Raw genomic sequence first — 17,577 nt, 5'->3', positions numbered from 1 at the left:
GAAGCAGAGGCAGCTGCAGACTTAGGTGAGCAGGTCCTGCCTCCATTCATCAGGACATCGGCTCAGTTCTTTACCTGAGTCGGTGTACTCTAGCTCACGACTCCTGAACAACCTTCATGGCTCATTATATTGTCCCATGCCATCTCTATACCCCTTCCATATCCCTCAGCAATTGTTCATAATGGGGACCTATAACAACATTGGAATGCTTTACTCATGAAACTGGAAAAATAAAAAATGAAATTCAAAATTATCTTCACAAAGATAATTCTATTCACTATTTCTAAAATTTCAGTCAAAGCAAGGCCAACAGTCCACTGGAATCGAAGAGCTCGAGGGTGGGCTGGTTGGGAGTCCGGGCCATTACGCTCTGAAGCAGACTTGGATAGAAGCAGAGGCAGCTGCAGACTAAGGTGAGCAGGTCCTGCCTCCATTCATCAGGACATCGGCTCAGTTCTTTACCTAAGTCGGTGTACTCTAGCTCACGACTCCTGCACAACCTTCATGGCTCATTATATTGTCCCATGCCATCTCTATACCCCTTCCATATCCCTCAGCAATTGTTCATAATGGGGACCCATAACAACATTGGAATGCTTTACTCATGAAACTGGAAAAATAAAAATTGAAATTCAAAATTATCTTCACAAAGATAATTCTATTCACTATTTCTAAAATTTCAGTCAAAGCAAGGCCAACAGTCCACTTGACATTGGTGTGAACAATCTCTGTTGAGTCGAATATATCAGTGGTGTTTGGAGCTCAGACAAGCATTAATGATGCGCAGTTACACAAGCAAAGCCACAGAACTGAATACATTAGTATTTTGGGAGTAGTGGCATAAGTGTCCATTGTTTCAAAGGCTCAACAGATGCCAACATGAAAGAAAACAATATCAGTTGGTTTTTTTTTCCAGGGTCGATTCTTTGCCCTAACCTTCTTTTCTCTACAAAGATTGACTGGACCAGATGAGACAGAAAGGTAGATCAGGTTGACCATAAAATCATACAGCACAGAAATAGACCCTTCAGTCCAACTCATCCATGCTGACCAAATTTCCCAAACTAAACTAGTCCCACTTGCCTGTGTTTGACTCAGATCTCTCTAAATCTTTCCTATTCATGTACTGATCCAAATGCTTTTAAATGTTGTAACTTTATCTGTGTCCCCTGCTTGTTCTGAAAATTCATTCCACATATTAATCACCTTCTGTTCGAAAAATGTTGCCCTTTTGGTTCCTTTTAAATCTTTTTCTGGATTAGTGGTACTGGAAAAGCACAGCAGTTCAGACAGCATCTGAGGAGCAGTAAAATCCACAGCCCAGGGAAAAGGCTTTGTCTATTTATCCTATCCATGCCTCTCATGATATTATAAACCTCTATAAGGTCACCCCTCAGCCTCCGACACTCCAGAGAAAACAGCCCCAGCCTAATCAACCTCTCCCTATAGCTCAAACCCTTCAGCCCTGGCAACATCCTGGTAAATCTTTTCTGAACCCTTTCAAGTTTCACGACATCCTTCCGACAGCAGGGAGACCAGGACTGAACGCAGACTTCCAGGTATGGCCTAACCAATGTGCTGTACAGACCCAACATGACCTCCCAACTCGTACGCTCAAGGAGAACCAGTTCCATAATTTATAAGGCCAGAAATCTTTTTCCATTTACCTTCTGGATCATGATGGCGAATGGTCCCGTCAATCGAAACCCTCGAGCGAAGTACAAGAGATTACACCAGGCAAGGATAAGTGCGAAGGACATGGGGATGGTCTCTCCAGGGGTCGATGTCAGTCTCAACGGCAGCACAGCCAACACCAGCACTCCATAGCAGATACTGAGGGTGAGAACAAAGAGGGAAACATCAGGCAAACGTAGACCAAAAAGACATGACAGTAAATAGAGAGGAGTTTGACAAAGGAAAAAGGCTAATTGACACAGAATGAAAAAAGAGAAAGTGAGGTCTGCAGATGCTGGAGATACATAATCAAGGCAGTAGAGTGAGAAATGAAATGATTGTAAGAGAGAGAAAGAAGTGGAGGAATGTGAAACAGTCAAAGAACACGAGACAGTACAAAAAACCGAGAACGCAGAAAAGAATGTGCAAAAGATAAAACAAGTTAAAAAATATGATGAACTAAAACAGAACACGAACTAGAGTGAAGGAAATTATGAAATAAAGTTTAAGGGAGAAATGTGAGGGGACACACTGTCGTTGGAGGTGGTGGAAGCAGACACTTTAGCAATGTTTAAGGCATATCTTGATAGACACATGAGAGGGAGACAAACAGAGGGATAGATACCACACATGGGCGGTAAGTAGCGGGTCTAAATAAAGATTAGGCCCTTCAGTACAGGCTTGGTGACTGAAAGGCCTGTTCATGTGCTGTATTGAATTGTATTGTATGACAATATGAAAGAGAAGGAGAGAAAGGACATAGTCACACAGAGAGCAAGAGATGCAGAGTAATTTCTTCTTAGACTTGACATAAATAAAAGCTGTGAGCATTAATTATTACTGACCCAGTGACAGGATCTTCAGTGTGGCTCAGGTTAAGACATAACAACTCGTTTGACAGCACCAGTGGGACCCAGTCAGTGTGGGACTACTGCATTTTGAACAGCTTCTCTGGCAATGAGTCCAATAGAATAGGACAGTGAGCTGTAAGTAGTAGCAGTGTGTCACTGAAGCATATCTCACTCTTATAAACACATACATGATTCTGAAGGGGGAGGGTGGACAACCAGCAGTTGTGGTACATGTTGGTACCAATGACATGGGTAAAAAGACAAGGTCCCGTGACAGGGGTTTAGAGAGTTAGAAAGTAGATTAAAGAGGAAGACTGCTAAGGTTGTAATCTCTTGTTTATTCCAGTGCCACATGCTACTGGATATTGGAATAGGAAGATAGATCAGATAAATGCATGCCTAAAGGGATGGTATAGGAGGGAGGTTGTAGATTTTTGGATCATTGGAGTGGGTTCTGGGTAGGTGGGACCTGTACAAGTTGGATGGATTGCACCTGAATGGAATGGGTCCAATATCCTTGCTGGGAGCTTTGCTCATGCTGTTCGGGAGATTTTAAACTGATTGGCAGTGGATGGGGCATAGATTAGATGTAGAGTCAGGAACAAGATCCAATCAGATATAGAAGGATTGCCAGGTCAGTCCAGTTGGTGGAGAAGACATGGACAGGTTAAGGGATATGGGAGAACTGGAAAGCTAAATTGTATCTATTTTAACGCAGGGAGTTTTGCGGAAAGCCTCCGGGCTGAGTGTGAGCATCACCCGACCTTCCCATAGCTGGTCATTTTAGCACAGCATCCTGTTCTTGTCTGTCCTTGGCATGCTGCAATGTTCCAGTGAATCACAACACAAACTTGAAGAACAAACACCTCATCTTCAGACTAAGCACTTTACAACATTTTGGACTCATTATTGAGTTCAACACCTTCAAATTGTGAAACCACTCCCATTCCTTCCCTTTCTTTAAGGTTTACTTGTTATATTCTCTGTCACCATGTCCTCTCTCAGCTAACTCCATCGGGACTATCTGTCCTTTCAAGTCTGGTAGTTAGACACACCATTGTTCTACCCTTCTCACATTCCAATCACTTAATCTGCACTATCAGCATTCTTTCTCCCCCAGCACTGCATCCCTCCACACTTCGCGTCAGCTTTGATGAAGAGTCATCTCGACTTAAAATGTTAGTTTGCTCTCTCTCTATGGATGCTGCCTGATCCATTCTGATCTCCAGCATTTTTTGTTTTCAGCTTTACTGGTAAGGTGGATGAACTTACAGCACCGATCAGTACATAGGACATTGTTGTAATCGCTGAGACGTGGTTGTGGGAAGGATAGGACTAGCACTCGACATTCCAAGCTACAGAAGGTTCAGGTGAGATGGAGGGGAGGAAAGTAAAAGATGTGGGGGCATTCCATTGTTGATAAAGGAAACCATCACTGCAGTAATGAGGGAGGATGTCGTAAAAGGGACCTCCATTGAGGCTAGCTGAATAAAAAAGGAGTGATTATCCTGCAGGGATTGTACTACAGATCTCCCAACAGTCAGAGGGAGGTAGAGGAACATGCAAGCAAATCACAGAAAGGTGTGAGAGAAATATGCGTGGACGGTATGGTGGTACAGTGGTTAGCACTGCTGCTTCACAGCACCAGAGACCCAGCTTCAATTCCCACCTCAGGCGACTGTCTGTGTGGAGTTTGCACATTGTCTGCATGGGTTTCCTCCGGGTGCTCCGATTTCCTCCCACAGTCCAAAAATGTACAGGTTAGGTGAATTGGCCATGCTAACTTGACCGTAGTGTTAGGTAAGGGGTAAATGTAGGAGAATGGGTCTGGGTGGGTTGTGGGTTGGTGTGGACTTATTGGGCCAAAGGGCCTGTTTCCACACTGTAAGTAATCTAATCAAATCTAGTTTCAACTTTACTAACATGAACTGGGATTGTCTTCATGCGAAAGGATCGGATGAAGTGAAATTGTGTAGAATTTTTAAAGTACATCCAGGAGAGGTTTTTGCACCAGTACACAGATAGCTCCACGAGAGATGGTGCAATGCGAGATCTAATCCTTGGGAATGAAGGCAGTCAGGTGGCTGAAGTTTATTTGGGTGATCAAATTGGGGATAGTGACCATAACTCTTAACTTTTAAAATCATGATGGAAAGAGATAAGAATAGTGTGGAAGTTAAGTGTGTAAATTGGCCTGAGGGAAGGCCAATTTCAGAATCATTAGACAGGATCTGGCAAACATAGACTGGGAGCAACTGCTTGTAGAAAGTCTACATTTAGAAAGCGGGAGTTGTTTAAAAATGGTATAGTGAGAATTCAGGGCTAGTGTATTCCTCTAAGAGTGAAGGACAGGGCAGGAAGTTCAGGGAATCCTGGATGGCAAGGAGAGGTCTGTGGAGAAAAAGAAGGAAGCATATGCTATTTACAGCACATTAAAATAGGGAAGGCTTCTTAAAAGGTTAGAGAGTGTAGTGGGGTGATGGAAAATAAATTAGGAGGGCTAAGAGGAACTAAAAAATATCTTTGGCAGATGGGATCAAGGAAAAGCCCAAGGCTTTTTGCAAGTATGTTAAGAGTAAGGGGGGATTATCATGGAAAGGGTGGGACTTATTAAAGACCCAAGGGATAGCTTGCCATGGAGCCAGGGTGCTGGGTGAGATCTAAAATGAATATTTCTCACCTGCATTCACTGAGGAGAAAGACACTGTATTTGGGGATTTCGGTTGGGATGGTGAGGTTCTAGGACACGTTAAGAGTAAAAAGGAGGTGGTATCATTGTTTTAATGGGCATAAAGGTGCACAAATCCCCAGGGCTGGATGAGGCGTATCCCAGGCTGCTATGGGAGGCAGAGGAGGTGATTGCTGGAGCCTTGATGGAGATATTTAATACTTCGCTGGCCACAGGTGAAGTGCAGATGACTGGAGGATAGCTAAAGTGGTTCCTTTGTTCAGGAAAGACAGTGGGGATCGGCCAGGTAATTATAGACCAGTTCATAGAATCATAGCAACATAGAGTCCAACAGCACAGAGCCGGGTTCTTTGGCCCAAACTGGTCCATGTCGACCAAAATGGCCATCCACGCTAACCCCATTTCCCTGCACTTGGTCCATATCCTTCTAATCCTTTCCTATCCATGCCTTTTAAATGTTGTTAACGTACCCACCTCAACCACTTCCACTGGCACATCATTCCATATGTGTACCACCCTCTGTGTAAAAAAGTTGCCCCTCAGGTTCCCTTTTATTCTTTCCCCTCTAACCTTAAACTGATGCCCTTTAGTTCTCGATTCCCCAACCCTGTGAAAAAGACTGAGTGTATTCACCCTTTCCATGCCTCTCATGATCTTATACTCCTCTATACGATTTCCTCTCAGTCTCCGATGCTCTAAGGAAAAGAGCACTTAAAATGGCAGGGAATGGACTAAGTATAGGGAAATGACATTAGTGTACCTTGGTGTTTGTTGATTGGTACAGACATGTGGGTTGAAGGGCCTGTTTAAAATCCTGTATGACACTACAACAATCCAAACCCCCACACACAATCCGAATCCCCACTCACAATCCTAACACACATGCACATGTATGTGGTTTCCGATCTCTATGTTAGGTATGTTTGCCTAAATCTCACTGAGTAGATATGTCCTCTCGCACATAAAGATATCTGGCCTTTTCATTCTATACACACACACACACATCCCTATTGTGACTAATTGAGGATTGGGACTATTTCTGAATTTAGTGCCCACACCATCTGGGCAGCTGTCTCTGATATTCCAGATCTCTGAGATTTAGGATCACGAAGAGGTTGTCTACGGCACCAATCACATTTGGCCATCTTTTGAGGGGTGGAAGAAGGGCATCATCACTAGAAGATCCTACAGTACCTACAAATGGGTAGTTAATTAAGCAAATTAGCTACTGATGTTACCAAGCAGACAGGCCTGATTTCGATGACCTGGATTGGCTTGGAGACAGTCATACTCCAAGAATTGCCCAACTTGCCTTCATGCCCATCCCAATGGGTTCAGTACTGACTCAATCACTGAGAACTTCAGTGATGAAAACAGCATTCAAACTCACTTGATGACATGGAAAGGTCCACCCAGAGCAGTTTTTCCAAAGTACTCCTTAGGTCCGTACCTCAATATGCCATGACTCTACAAAAGAAGAGAGAACAATCTGTTCACCAACAACAAAAGGGCAATTCAAAGGTTAAACTTCAAACGCGAACAGGGGAAGGAGCCAAAGATCAATAGAAACAGGAATCAAGCCCAAACCCAAATCTCACAAAGTAACTTAGAAATGATGCAGGTGCTGTCTATTGTTTCTTCTGACAGAACACGGTGACAAGTTTAGGATCCAGCTCTATAAGTCCTTATTGCATTGTGACGAACAGACCTGATCATTATCATTCCTGAGGTTGCTTGGTGCCTCTTGACGCTCCATGGTTAAGGCTACAGCAATAGCAATTCCTGGCTCATGATCATGCTCTGATTTCCTGTGTGATTGTCTTTATGTGACGACTTGACCAAATGGGTATTGCTGGTCTGCTTACATTCAAATCCCCTCATGGTCCTGCTGGATATTTTATGTCATATTGACGCAAAGTGATTGCTATTTATAACATGTGATATCTTGAGTCATGGTTAGTTGCAATAAGAGAATTGAACAGCATCTTTTGTTAGTTAGACTTGCCCGTGAACACTTAGCTTTTGAAATTGTTTGTGGAGCAAGTTGCTGAAAGTACAAGCTGATAAACTGAGGGAAACCAACAGCTGGCAAAAGGGTAATTTACTGCACAGCTACTGAACCAAAGAGGATGAAGAATTATAATCACACAAGGACTGAGGAGGAAGTGTAAAATCAGGCACAGAAGCAGAGAGGGCAAGAGTTCTGTCGAAAGTTCATTAGCTTGAAACATGAACCCTGTTGTGTTATTTACAGAGACTGGCAGACCAGCTGAATATTTGCAAAATTTTCTGCTTTTAATTTCTCATTTGCAGGATGTGTTTTTAGAAGGGAAACATAGATTGCTTTATGACAGGTAAAAGGGACAGAAATAAAACGGCATTTTTAAAATCTCCACAATTAAAACTTTAAGGGAGTTGGATTGGCATGTCGAGTTGGCATGGACAAGTTGGACTTATGGGTCTGTTTCCAAGCTGTATGACACTCTCTCTGACTCCACCTTTGTACCAATTGGTTCTCAGTGCCAGAAAGGTTGATGAGCAATAATTACCTTGGCCTATTAGTTAACAACCTTGGAGTAGCTCAGTGGTTAGCCCTACTGCCTCACAGCACCAGGCACCTCGGTTCAATCCCAGCCTTGGGTGACTGTGTAGAGTTTACATGTTCTCCCTGTGTCTGTGTGGGTTTACTCTGGGTGCTTTGGTTTCCTCATGCAGTCCAAAGATGTGCAGGCTAGGTGGATTGGCCATGCTAAATTGTCCAGGGATGTATAGGCTAGGTGGGTTAGCCATGGAAAATAGGATGCTCTTCACAGGGTTGGTTCAGATTTGTTGATCCAGATGGCCTTTTCCTGCACTGTAGGGATTGTATCTGACATGTATCTGGAGCAATCCCAGAGATACAGATACAATCCTACCCCACAAAAACCCTAAAGCCTAACACCACTTTGTTAAAAAGGTACTTGGAGAAGATTTCCTGTTGAGTTTAATTTGCATCAACTGTATAAATACAGAGACTTCACTTGATGCATTTCAACAGCGAGACAAAGGGTGAGGTAGCATTTTTCTGAGACTATTAACCAGAGAGGAACACAGCAGAAAACATTGCTTGATAATTGGATTTTTGAAAATTCATCATGGTGAATGATGCCAAGGCAGAGTGATGATACAATTAATACAGGTCATCAGAATTAATGACATAGATGATCATTAAAGTAGAAATAAGCTTGGGAAACCTGGTCATCTTGCACGAATTGGACTGAAGAGTCTGTACCTATGCTGTATGACTCTATTGCAGACAGTAGCTTTTGGATTTTTGATTTTAGCTACATTTCCACTCTTCACCTCAAGTTGTTGTATGGTTTACAACATCATTAGCAATGGTTGCCATTAGTCTCACCACAGCTTTAACAGAAGAATTTGGCCCATTGTTCAATCAGATTAGGTGACTAAGTAATCTTTTATTTATTCATAGGATGGGGGTATCTCTGTCTGGGCCAGCTTTATTGTCCATCCCTCATTGCCCAGAGGGCAGTAGAGAGTCAATCACATCACTGTGGGTCTGGAGTCACATGTAAACCAGACCAAGTAAGGATGGCAGCTTCCTTCCCTAAAGGACATTAGGGAACCAGATGGGATTTCCCTGACAATTGATTCATGGTTATGTTAAACTTTTAATTTCAGATTTAAAAGAAAAAAATCAAGCCCAAATTCCACCATCTGCTGGGGCAGGGATTGAATCCAGGGCCCCAGAGCATTAGCTGAGTCTCTAGATTAACAGCTCAGTAATGATGCCACTAGGCTGTCACCTCCCAACTAAGTGACAAAGAGCTGAATATCCTCAGAGTCAATGAGTAAGAAAGGCTGTGGCTATTACTTACCTCCAATAGAATGATGATGACTGCTCCAAGCACACTGATAATCTCACCCACTAATCGTACACGGTCTTCGTAAGTTACGTAGCTTTCCTGCCGGAATAGGGAAAAATTCTGGAGTATTATGCAGTGATAGCTTTCATGACTTAGAAATATTTTTATTGTGAAAACAATTATAATAGTTGAGGCAGACTTACAGAGGGAAATGAAAGTGACTGTGCACTCAAATCCTTAAGAAGATAAACTGATTGAAAGTTATGGGTCAGGAGGAGGCTATTCAGCCCATCCTGTCTGCACTAGTTCTCCAAATGAGCATCATGACTCTGTGTGAAGATGTTAGTGCTTGGAACAGACACTTTCCATGCTAGATTTCTTCTTCATTCTTTTAATGGATGTGTCCACTATTGGCAAGGCCAGTATATGGGGTTTCCCATTCTTATATACCCTTTAAAGGATAAGGATAGGGGAGAGGGCTATCCACAATCCATCTCCTGCTGCAGATCAGGGGTTTTGACATTTGATGTAGTACAGGTCCATAGGATAAGAGTGGGTTATGTAGATTACACACTGGGAAACAGTCGATTACATAGAGGTTTACACGGGGGAACAGTCGGTTATATAGGAATTGGCATAATCGCTAGAATCTCCCTCATTTACCACACACACACCATTCATTGCTTGATCGTTGTGATCATCATAACCAAATCAATTCTGTTCTCATGGAATGTCAATATGAGCAATCATCAGAGATATCGCCTTTTAACAATGCCCTCATGAATCAGCTTAGCAGAGAGGAAAGTGAGGCCAGTGGGTGTATAACTACTGCTTTTGGGACTAACTAATCAGTTTAGATAGGTGGAGGGTAGGTGTATGGCTGTTCCTTCTAGTTTAGTTGGTACAGATTGGATAAGAGCCTGCACATTATCATTAGTTTCAGTGTCACCTTCTGGTGGTCTCAGGAATATATCTGGAAATCGAGACATTTCAACTAAGATACCGAGGAAGTAACGTAACAAGGGGTCTTTGAACATTTAACAAAAGGTTTCTGGATTTTGTTTGCCCAGCCCGATTGCACTGAGCTGCAAGGTTGAGGAAATCTAAAGCACCAATCTGTCACTCACCTGCTGCCATGTCTTAATATGTTGGCAATCAGGGTGACATTATACAGTCCGTGACAACAGCTAATAGCTTTCACCTCTTCTACTTCTCAAGCTGTCAGGGTAATTCTTCCTTTTCCTCAATCTCTCCATCTCTCCACATCCATATAACCCACTGTTTCTGAATGCATACATCTACATTGCCCAATGTTTCCCAGTGTGTACCTCTATAAAACCCAATGTTTCCCAGTGTGTACCTCTATATAACCTACTGTTCCCCAGTGTGTACCTCTATAAAACCCACTGTTTCCCAGTGTGTACCTCTATATAACCCACCTGTCCCCAGTGTGTACCTCTATATAACCCACTGTTCCCCAGTGTGTACCTCTATATAACCCACTGTTCCCCAGTGTGTACCTCTATATAACCCACTGTTCCCCAGTGTGTACTCTACATAACCCACTGTTCCCCAGTGTGTACATCTATATAACCCACTGTTTCCCAGTGTGTACCTCTATATAACCCACTGTTCCCCAGTGTGTACATCTATATAACCCACTGTTCTCCAGTGTGTACTGCATATAGCCCACTGTTCCCCAATATCTACCTCTATATAACCCACTGTTCCCCAGTGTGTAATCTACATAGCCCACTGTTCCGCAATATCTACTTCTATATAACGCACTGTTCCATATCGTGTACCTCTATATAATCCAGTGTTCCTCTGTGTGTGATCTATATAACGCACTGTTCCCCAGTGTTAACTTCGATATAACCTAATGTTTCCCAGTGTGTACCTCTAAATAGCCCACTGTTCCCAGTGTGTAACTCTATATAACCCGCTATTCCTCTGTATAACCTACTGTTTCCCAGAATGTACCTCTAACCTACTGTTCCCCAGTGTGTACCTCTACATAACCCACTGTTCCCCAGTGTGTACCTCTATATAACCCACTGTTCCTCAGTGTGTACCTCTATATAACCCACTCTTCCCCAGTGTGTACCTCTATATAACCCACTGTTCCCCGGTGAGTACCTCTATATAACCCACTGTTCCCCAGTGTGTACCTCTATATAACCCACTGTTCCCCAGTGTGTACTCTATGTAACCCACTGCTCCCCAATGTGTACCTCTATACAGTACACTGTTCCTGAGGATGACCTCTATAAATACCATGGTTTCCCAGTGTGTACCTCTGTAAATCCAATGGTTCCCCAGTGTGTACACTGTGTCTAATGAGGCTACACGCAGTAATGCTTGTCTTATTTAAGGCTCTTGGTTGACAGAACAAGCTGCGAAAGCCTGAGACATGTTTGTGAAACGGTGTACCTCTGTGCTGTCTGCTATTTCCCTAACTGTACCTTGTTAAATTGCAGTATCCCCCTAGTCGTTGTTTCTTCCTCTGTTTACATACAGAGCTCCAGCCCTTCTGTTAGCTGAACAGTATCGCTGTCTACATCACCCAATGTTCCTCAATATGTCCCCAATCCGCTATACCTGCACCTTTTATTTGGCCTTCCACTAAATTGGTGCTGACACCAAATTGAGCCATTTAAAATCAGGTAACTTTGATTCTTAATAAGAGTATATTGAGGGTGGGCGGATTATGTGAGGTATGGTGCTATGTACTGACCTGCAGTGTTCTCTCAACATACAATGTGGTGTCCCTCTCACTGGTGGCATTGTCAGGCCTTGGTTTCAGTGGGCGATAGACACAGCAGAAGGTGAAGATGGTGATGTAGACTAGATATAAGAATGCCAGGAGTCGAAAATAATACATCCCATAGCTATTCCACTTTAACTGGAGGAGTTCCTTCATGGGGGATAGGCGGAGGATCTTCAGGGCCTGTGCAGTGAGACAGGAGAGAGGAAATGTATTGTTGCTGTTTTCTTTCCTTTATTACTCCCATTTTCCCTAACAGGTCTCCTCTCCCAACGCTTTCCCAGTTACCTCCTTGTTTTGACTGGAAACCACCAGCTGCAGCACAGAGAGGTCATCACTCCATGAATCGATCTCTGAGAGGTCATAGTAAGTGGTGGTCAGTGGGCCATAGGGTCGCTGCACATTGTGTTCCTTCTTTTGCAACAGGTGCTGGAACATCTGAAAGAAAACGCAACTGCGTCAAAGCTCAACTGAAGGAGATTTTAACGGGAATAGAAATGGGGAACGATGGAAATGGACAGTCTGTCACTATCACACCAACATACAGGACGGATGGCCAGGTTGCCTGTTCTCTCAAGCCTGCCCCATGATGGCCAGAGCATCAAGATTCAACACTTCCTCCTTCACTTCATTGATCAACTCTCAAACGCTTCTGCATTTTGTTGAAATGCTAAATGAGTGCGAGCTCCTTTCTGGGACATTATGTGTAACATTATGTGGCTCTTTGTGTAACAGACCGTCTGTCATTCCTTCATCTCTCTGACCTATCCCTTTGATGAGTGCAAATACATGAAGATTCAAACATGCAGCTCCCCTGATGACCTAGCTGTCAGCTTACAGTCTCTCAGTTTTCGTATCACCTTGGAAAATCTTACTTTTACCTTCGCCGTCTCCTCTACAAATTTGTTGCAATATGAGTTCACCAAAGTTGTGGAAACTCTGTTTACCATAACTGCTTTGTTTTTTTTTCAATTCTATTGCTCTGGAAAAGGGATAAAATGAATCAGTCACTGTTCTGAGTCCTGTTTGTGGTCATCCCTCTCTTGGGGATTTTGGTCAAACTTTGCAGTGCCGCCTGCAACAGTTGAATGGCCTCCCGGTGCTAGGTTCAAATGCAAAGAGCAACAACTGGGGCAAAATGACGGAACATGGCAACATCCATAGAACCAGATTTCAAAGGCACAAGGCGAGAATAGGAGACAAATGTGCAGGGGGGCAATCGAAAGGGATACTGAAGTTGCTGACCTGAATGTTTCCTTGGTCCGCTGCAAGTTTGATGGGAGTCAGTCCATTCCTGTTGACGATCATGTCAACTGCAGTCTCGTTCTCTGGCTTGTCGTAGGACAGAATTACATCGTACATCTGTGGGATGAAGGGCCTTTTAGGCTGGAGCACTAGAACATGCAGAACTGTGTTACCTGAGAAAAGGGCACATCAGCATTGAAGGCGTGAGAAATCTCTGACCTCCCCTCTCTGACTATCATCTCCAACCAGCCAGGGGATGCCCAGTCTTTTGCAGAGCTGCTACCTCTTTATTGCGTGCACAGGAAGAAGGTGAACTGTCAGCTGTCAGAGGTACAGGGGGGATTTGAGGAAGGAGTTTTTCACCCCGAGGGTTGTGCTTATCTGGAACTCATTGTGTAAAAGAGGAGTGGACATGAAAATCCGCAAAACATTTAAGAATATTTAGGTGAGCACTTAAAACACCATAGCATATGGACCAAGTGCTGGAAAATGGGATTACAATTGATAGATGCTTGATAACCAGCCAGCACAGACCTGATGGGCTGAAGGGTGCTTTTGCCATGCTGTAAAAACTTTATAACTCTATGAACACTGAGCTTGACTACTTCAGACCATGAAATCTGACCTCCATTTTGATACTTCTTCCCCGCTGTCTAAGTCTCATTTTCCTGTTTTTGCTTTCGGTCAGAGGTGAACATTATTCTGCTATTAACACTACTCTGGACCACAACCTTCACTACAACTATCACCGCTTGCTCCAATGACAACATTAACGTTTAATCTTCCCTCACCCTGTCACCTCACCCTAACCTTCCCTTCTGTTCTAAAAACTCCTCCTCTTTTTCTCACCTGCACAGCACCCATCACATTTCCACCTCCTTCAGTCCCAAAGAAGAGTAATTTGGAGAGTCGCAGGTGGATAGGATAGTGAAGAAGGCGTTTGGTATGCTTTCCCTTATTAGTCAGAGTATTGAGTATCGGAGTTGGGAGGTCATGTTGCGGCTGTACAGGACATTGGTTAGGCCACTGTTGGAATATTGTTGGAATATTGCATGCAATTCTGGTCTCCTTCCTATCGGAAAGATGCTATGAAATTTGAAAGGGTTCAGAAATGATTTACAAGGATGTTCCCAGGGTTGAGGGTTTGAGCTACAGGGAGAAGCTGAACAGGCTGAGGCTGTTTTCCCTGGAGCGTCGGAGGCATGGAACTTCCAGAGGAAGTGGTGGAGGCTGATGCAATTGCAACATTTAAAAGGCATCTGGATGGGTATATGACTAGGAAGGGTTTGGCGGGATATTGGCTGGGTACTGGCAGGTGGGACTAGATTGGGTTGGGATATCTGGTCAGCATGGACGGGTTGGACCGAAGGGTTTGTTTCCATGCTGTACATCTCTATGACTCAAAACATTAACTTTTTTTTTAAGATTAGATTCCCTACAGCATGGAAACAGGCCCTTTGGCCCAAGAAGTCCACACCGATCCTCCGAAGAGTAACCCACACAGACCCATTTCCCTCTGATTGATGCACCTAACACTATCTGCAATTTAGCATGGCCAATTCACCTGACCTGCACATCTTTGGACTGTGGGAGGAAACCAGAGCACCCGGAGGAAACCCACGCAGACATGGGGAGAATGTGCAAACTCCACACAGACAGTCACCTGAGACCCTGAGACCGGGGACCCTGATGCTGTGAGGCAGCAGTGCTAACCACAGAGCTCTCTCTCTCTTTCTCTCTCTCTCCAGATACAGCCGGCCGTACTGCATTGATCCAGCACTTTCTGTTCCTATTTCCTTAAACAGCAATGTGAGAATAGTCAGACAATCTATTGTGGGATGATCATTGAGGGACTTTATTGCACAGGACAGTGGAAAGATCTCCACTGCTGACCTTTCAAATTGTGTCATGGGATGTTTTTATGTCCATATGAGAGGGCAGACTCAATGACTCATCTGAGAGTGTGGCTCTCTGACAGTGTCAGCCTAGGCTTTGTCCTTCCGTCCCGAAGGTGGGGCCTGACAAATGTCCAACCAACTGATCCAGGCTGAGACACCCTTTGATCACAGACAGAAAAGGAAAATCGCAAAGCTATCAGTCCCAGCATAAACGACAGTGAAAGTGTGTTGGGGTGAGGGGGAAAGGTAAAATAACCCGACCCATTCATAATTCCAGTCAGGAAGAATAGCGATGGTGGGGGAGGAGCTGGGAAGCTGAATGTTCAGCTGCTGGGGAGATCCCTTAAAATTAAATTTAAAAGGAATTGGGAATCTGGGTAAGTCAGAGAGAGGACAGACCACTCATTAACGCTTTGAGTCTTTCAAGAAAACAGGGAAGTTGTAGTCACTGCTAAGAAGATCAACTACAGATAGAGTCTTTTCTGATGATGGGACGTGGGCGTCGCTGGCTTGGCCAACATTTCTAACCCGTCCCGCATTGCCCAGAGGCAGCCAATCACATAGGTGTGGGTCCGGAGTCACAGGTTAGGCCAGAAAGCCAACAACAATGCAAACATGCGAAGCATCCCTGGAAGTCTTGACCTGTCACTCTAAGGTACAGTTTTATCAAGTCATCTTCCTGCGGGTTAACAGCGAAATCAAATTGAAGGGCGCCGTGTTCTGACTCTTACCGAGGTAGTCCTGTGCCCTAATGTCTGCCCCATTTTCAACCAGAATCCGGATGATCTCTGCATTCCCAACACAAGCAGCGAAGGACAACACGTGCTCACCTGGACAAAGAAATAAGGCCTCGATTACCAACTGAAGGAAACGCAATGTACACAGTGGATGGAAATGCTCTGTTTAAGCAATTCCTAGGAAGCTCTTTGCCAAGTGCCAAGAGGTTGACTGTAAATACAGATAATGATGAACGTCAAAGACTTAATTTGCTCCCTGTCTGTAAAGACATTAAGTGTACGTGTGCCAAGGATTTCTTTCTATGAATAAAGTATATTTTTGCAGTTAAAAAGCATGTGTCAAACCAAGTGATATCATTTTGGATTAAGCCTTATGCCATTTAACAGGAGTAAAAATGCGGAACTTTAACAGAAGTGAAAATCTGGAATTTCGCTCTTAAAAAGATTAACCATAATAATGTATCGAAAAGGACATTGAACGCCTTTGGATCCCTGTTAGGACAATCACACCAGGCATCAGACTGGCAAGCCTTTACACTACTCCTTCAATGGCAACTATATCCCAATGGCAAGGAGACCAAAATTATACACAAACCTCCAATAATGACCAGGGCTCTGTTTAACTGTAGGACATCCTTACGCCTACACACAAGCCCTCTTGGAATAAAGTCCATTTACCTTGTTCATATCTACCTCGGCTATGGGAACACACTGAGGAGAATCAATTTCCATGTGTCATTTAAAATTGTCAATCCCATAAAAATAATCAAACATGGTATTTTAAAATACACCTTCTGTGGGATGTGGGCATTGCTGAGTGACCAGCATTTATTGCCTGTCCCGAGTTCCCCTTGAGAAGGTGGGGGTGAGCTGCCTTCTTGACCCGTTGCAGTCACATGATGTAGGTAGACCCACAATATCATTAGGGAGGGAATGCCAGGATATTGATCCAGTGACACTGAAGGAACAGCGATAAATTTCCATTTCATGATGGCGAGTGGACTCGAGGGGAATTTGCAGGGGATGGTGTTCCCATGTATCTGCCCCCCTTGTTCTTTTAGATGGAAGTGGTCATGGGTTTGGAAGTTGCTGTCATGGTGAGTTACTGCAGTGCATTTGGGGATGGTACACACTGCTGCAAATGAGCATTGGTGGTGGAGCAGGTTTGCAGAATTAGGTACAGGTGCAAACTGAGCTGGCCTTACAGTGGATACTGCTGACCTGACTTTAAACACAGTGAATCCTGCCTGAACTGTCACATATGTCTGCCTCTCATTTTTCTTTCAGATGTGAATTGTTTGAATGTCACCTTTTTTTTGAACTCAGCACCAAGTTGAGTTCATGTTGCTGTGAAATGCCTTTGTGTATTTTCCTCGTTCAAGGTACAATTTGATGCAAAGTGTTTTTACTGAATTTAAAAGCGACAATTATTGGCATATCAATAGACCATCTTATCAGCTGGAAATTCCAGTATGAGGCAGATACAAGCAGACTCCCGAATCATCAGTATGCTGGAAGTTCTCTCGATGATGCTGCACTCACCATAATAAATTATACTCTTGCTGTTTTTTCGGAAGAAGGTCCCAGTTGCACAAGGTGTGACGATATCAGCTCGCCGACTTACCAATTCTGTCACCAGACTCACATTCCCATTTGCCACAGCGATGTGAAGGGCTGTTTCCCCTGTTTTGGACAAAATCATTTCCAACATTTCCAAATTCACTCAATAAACATCAATAGATACAACAGGCAAAAGCACACATCCTGTAAGATACTCACAGCCCACCCTCACTCACAGCCCATTCCCCCACTCACAGTCCATTCCCCCACACACTGCCCACCCCCATTCC

The 17,577-nt window shown here is 43.8% G+C and overlaps 1 protein-coding gene across 1 annotated transcript in view; it reads right to left on the bottom strand.

Annotated features, from left to right (window-relative positions):
* LOC122561914 (transient receptor potential cation channel subfamily V member 6-like) overlaps positions 1-17,577 on the bottom strand; it is a 41,014-nt gene that overhangs the window by 10,143 nt on the left and 13,294 nt on the right. Inside the window, exons 4-11 of the mRNA XM_043714239.1 lie at positions 17,270-17,410; positions 15,722-15,820; positions 13,093-13,265; positions 12,136-12,285; positions 11,818-12,030; positions 9,093-9,179; positions 6,605-6,681; positions 1,668-1,833 (exon numbers count right to left, since the gene is read on the bottom strand). Coding sequence (XP_043570174.1) covers positions 1,668-1,833; positions 6,605-6,681; positions 9,093-9,179; positions 11,818-12,030; positions 12,136-12,285; positions 13,093-13,265; positions 15,722-15,820; positions 17,270-17,410 — 1,106 coding nt within the window. The remainder of the gene's footprint in view (positions 1-1,667; positions 1,834-6,604; positions 6,682-9,092; positions 9,180-11,817; positions 12,031-12,135; positions 12,286-13,092; positions 13,266-15,721; positions 15,821-17,269; positions 17,411-17,577) is intronic.

This window comes from Chiloscyllium plagiosum, chromosome 24 (genome assembly GCF_004010195.1).
Source record: "Chiloscyllium plagiosum isolate BGI_BamShark_2017 chromosome 24, ASM401019v2, whole genome shotgun sequence".
NCBI lineage: Eukaryota > Metazoa > Chordata > Chondrichthyes > Orectolobiformes > Hemiscylliidae > Chiloscyllium > Chiloscyllium plagiosum.
The sequence above is the reverse complement of the archived record's forward strand: the minus strand, read 5'-3'. Positions and strand labels throughout refer to the sequence as shown.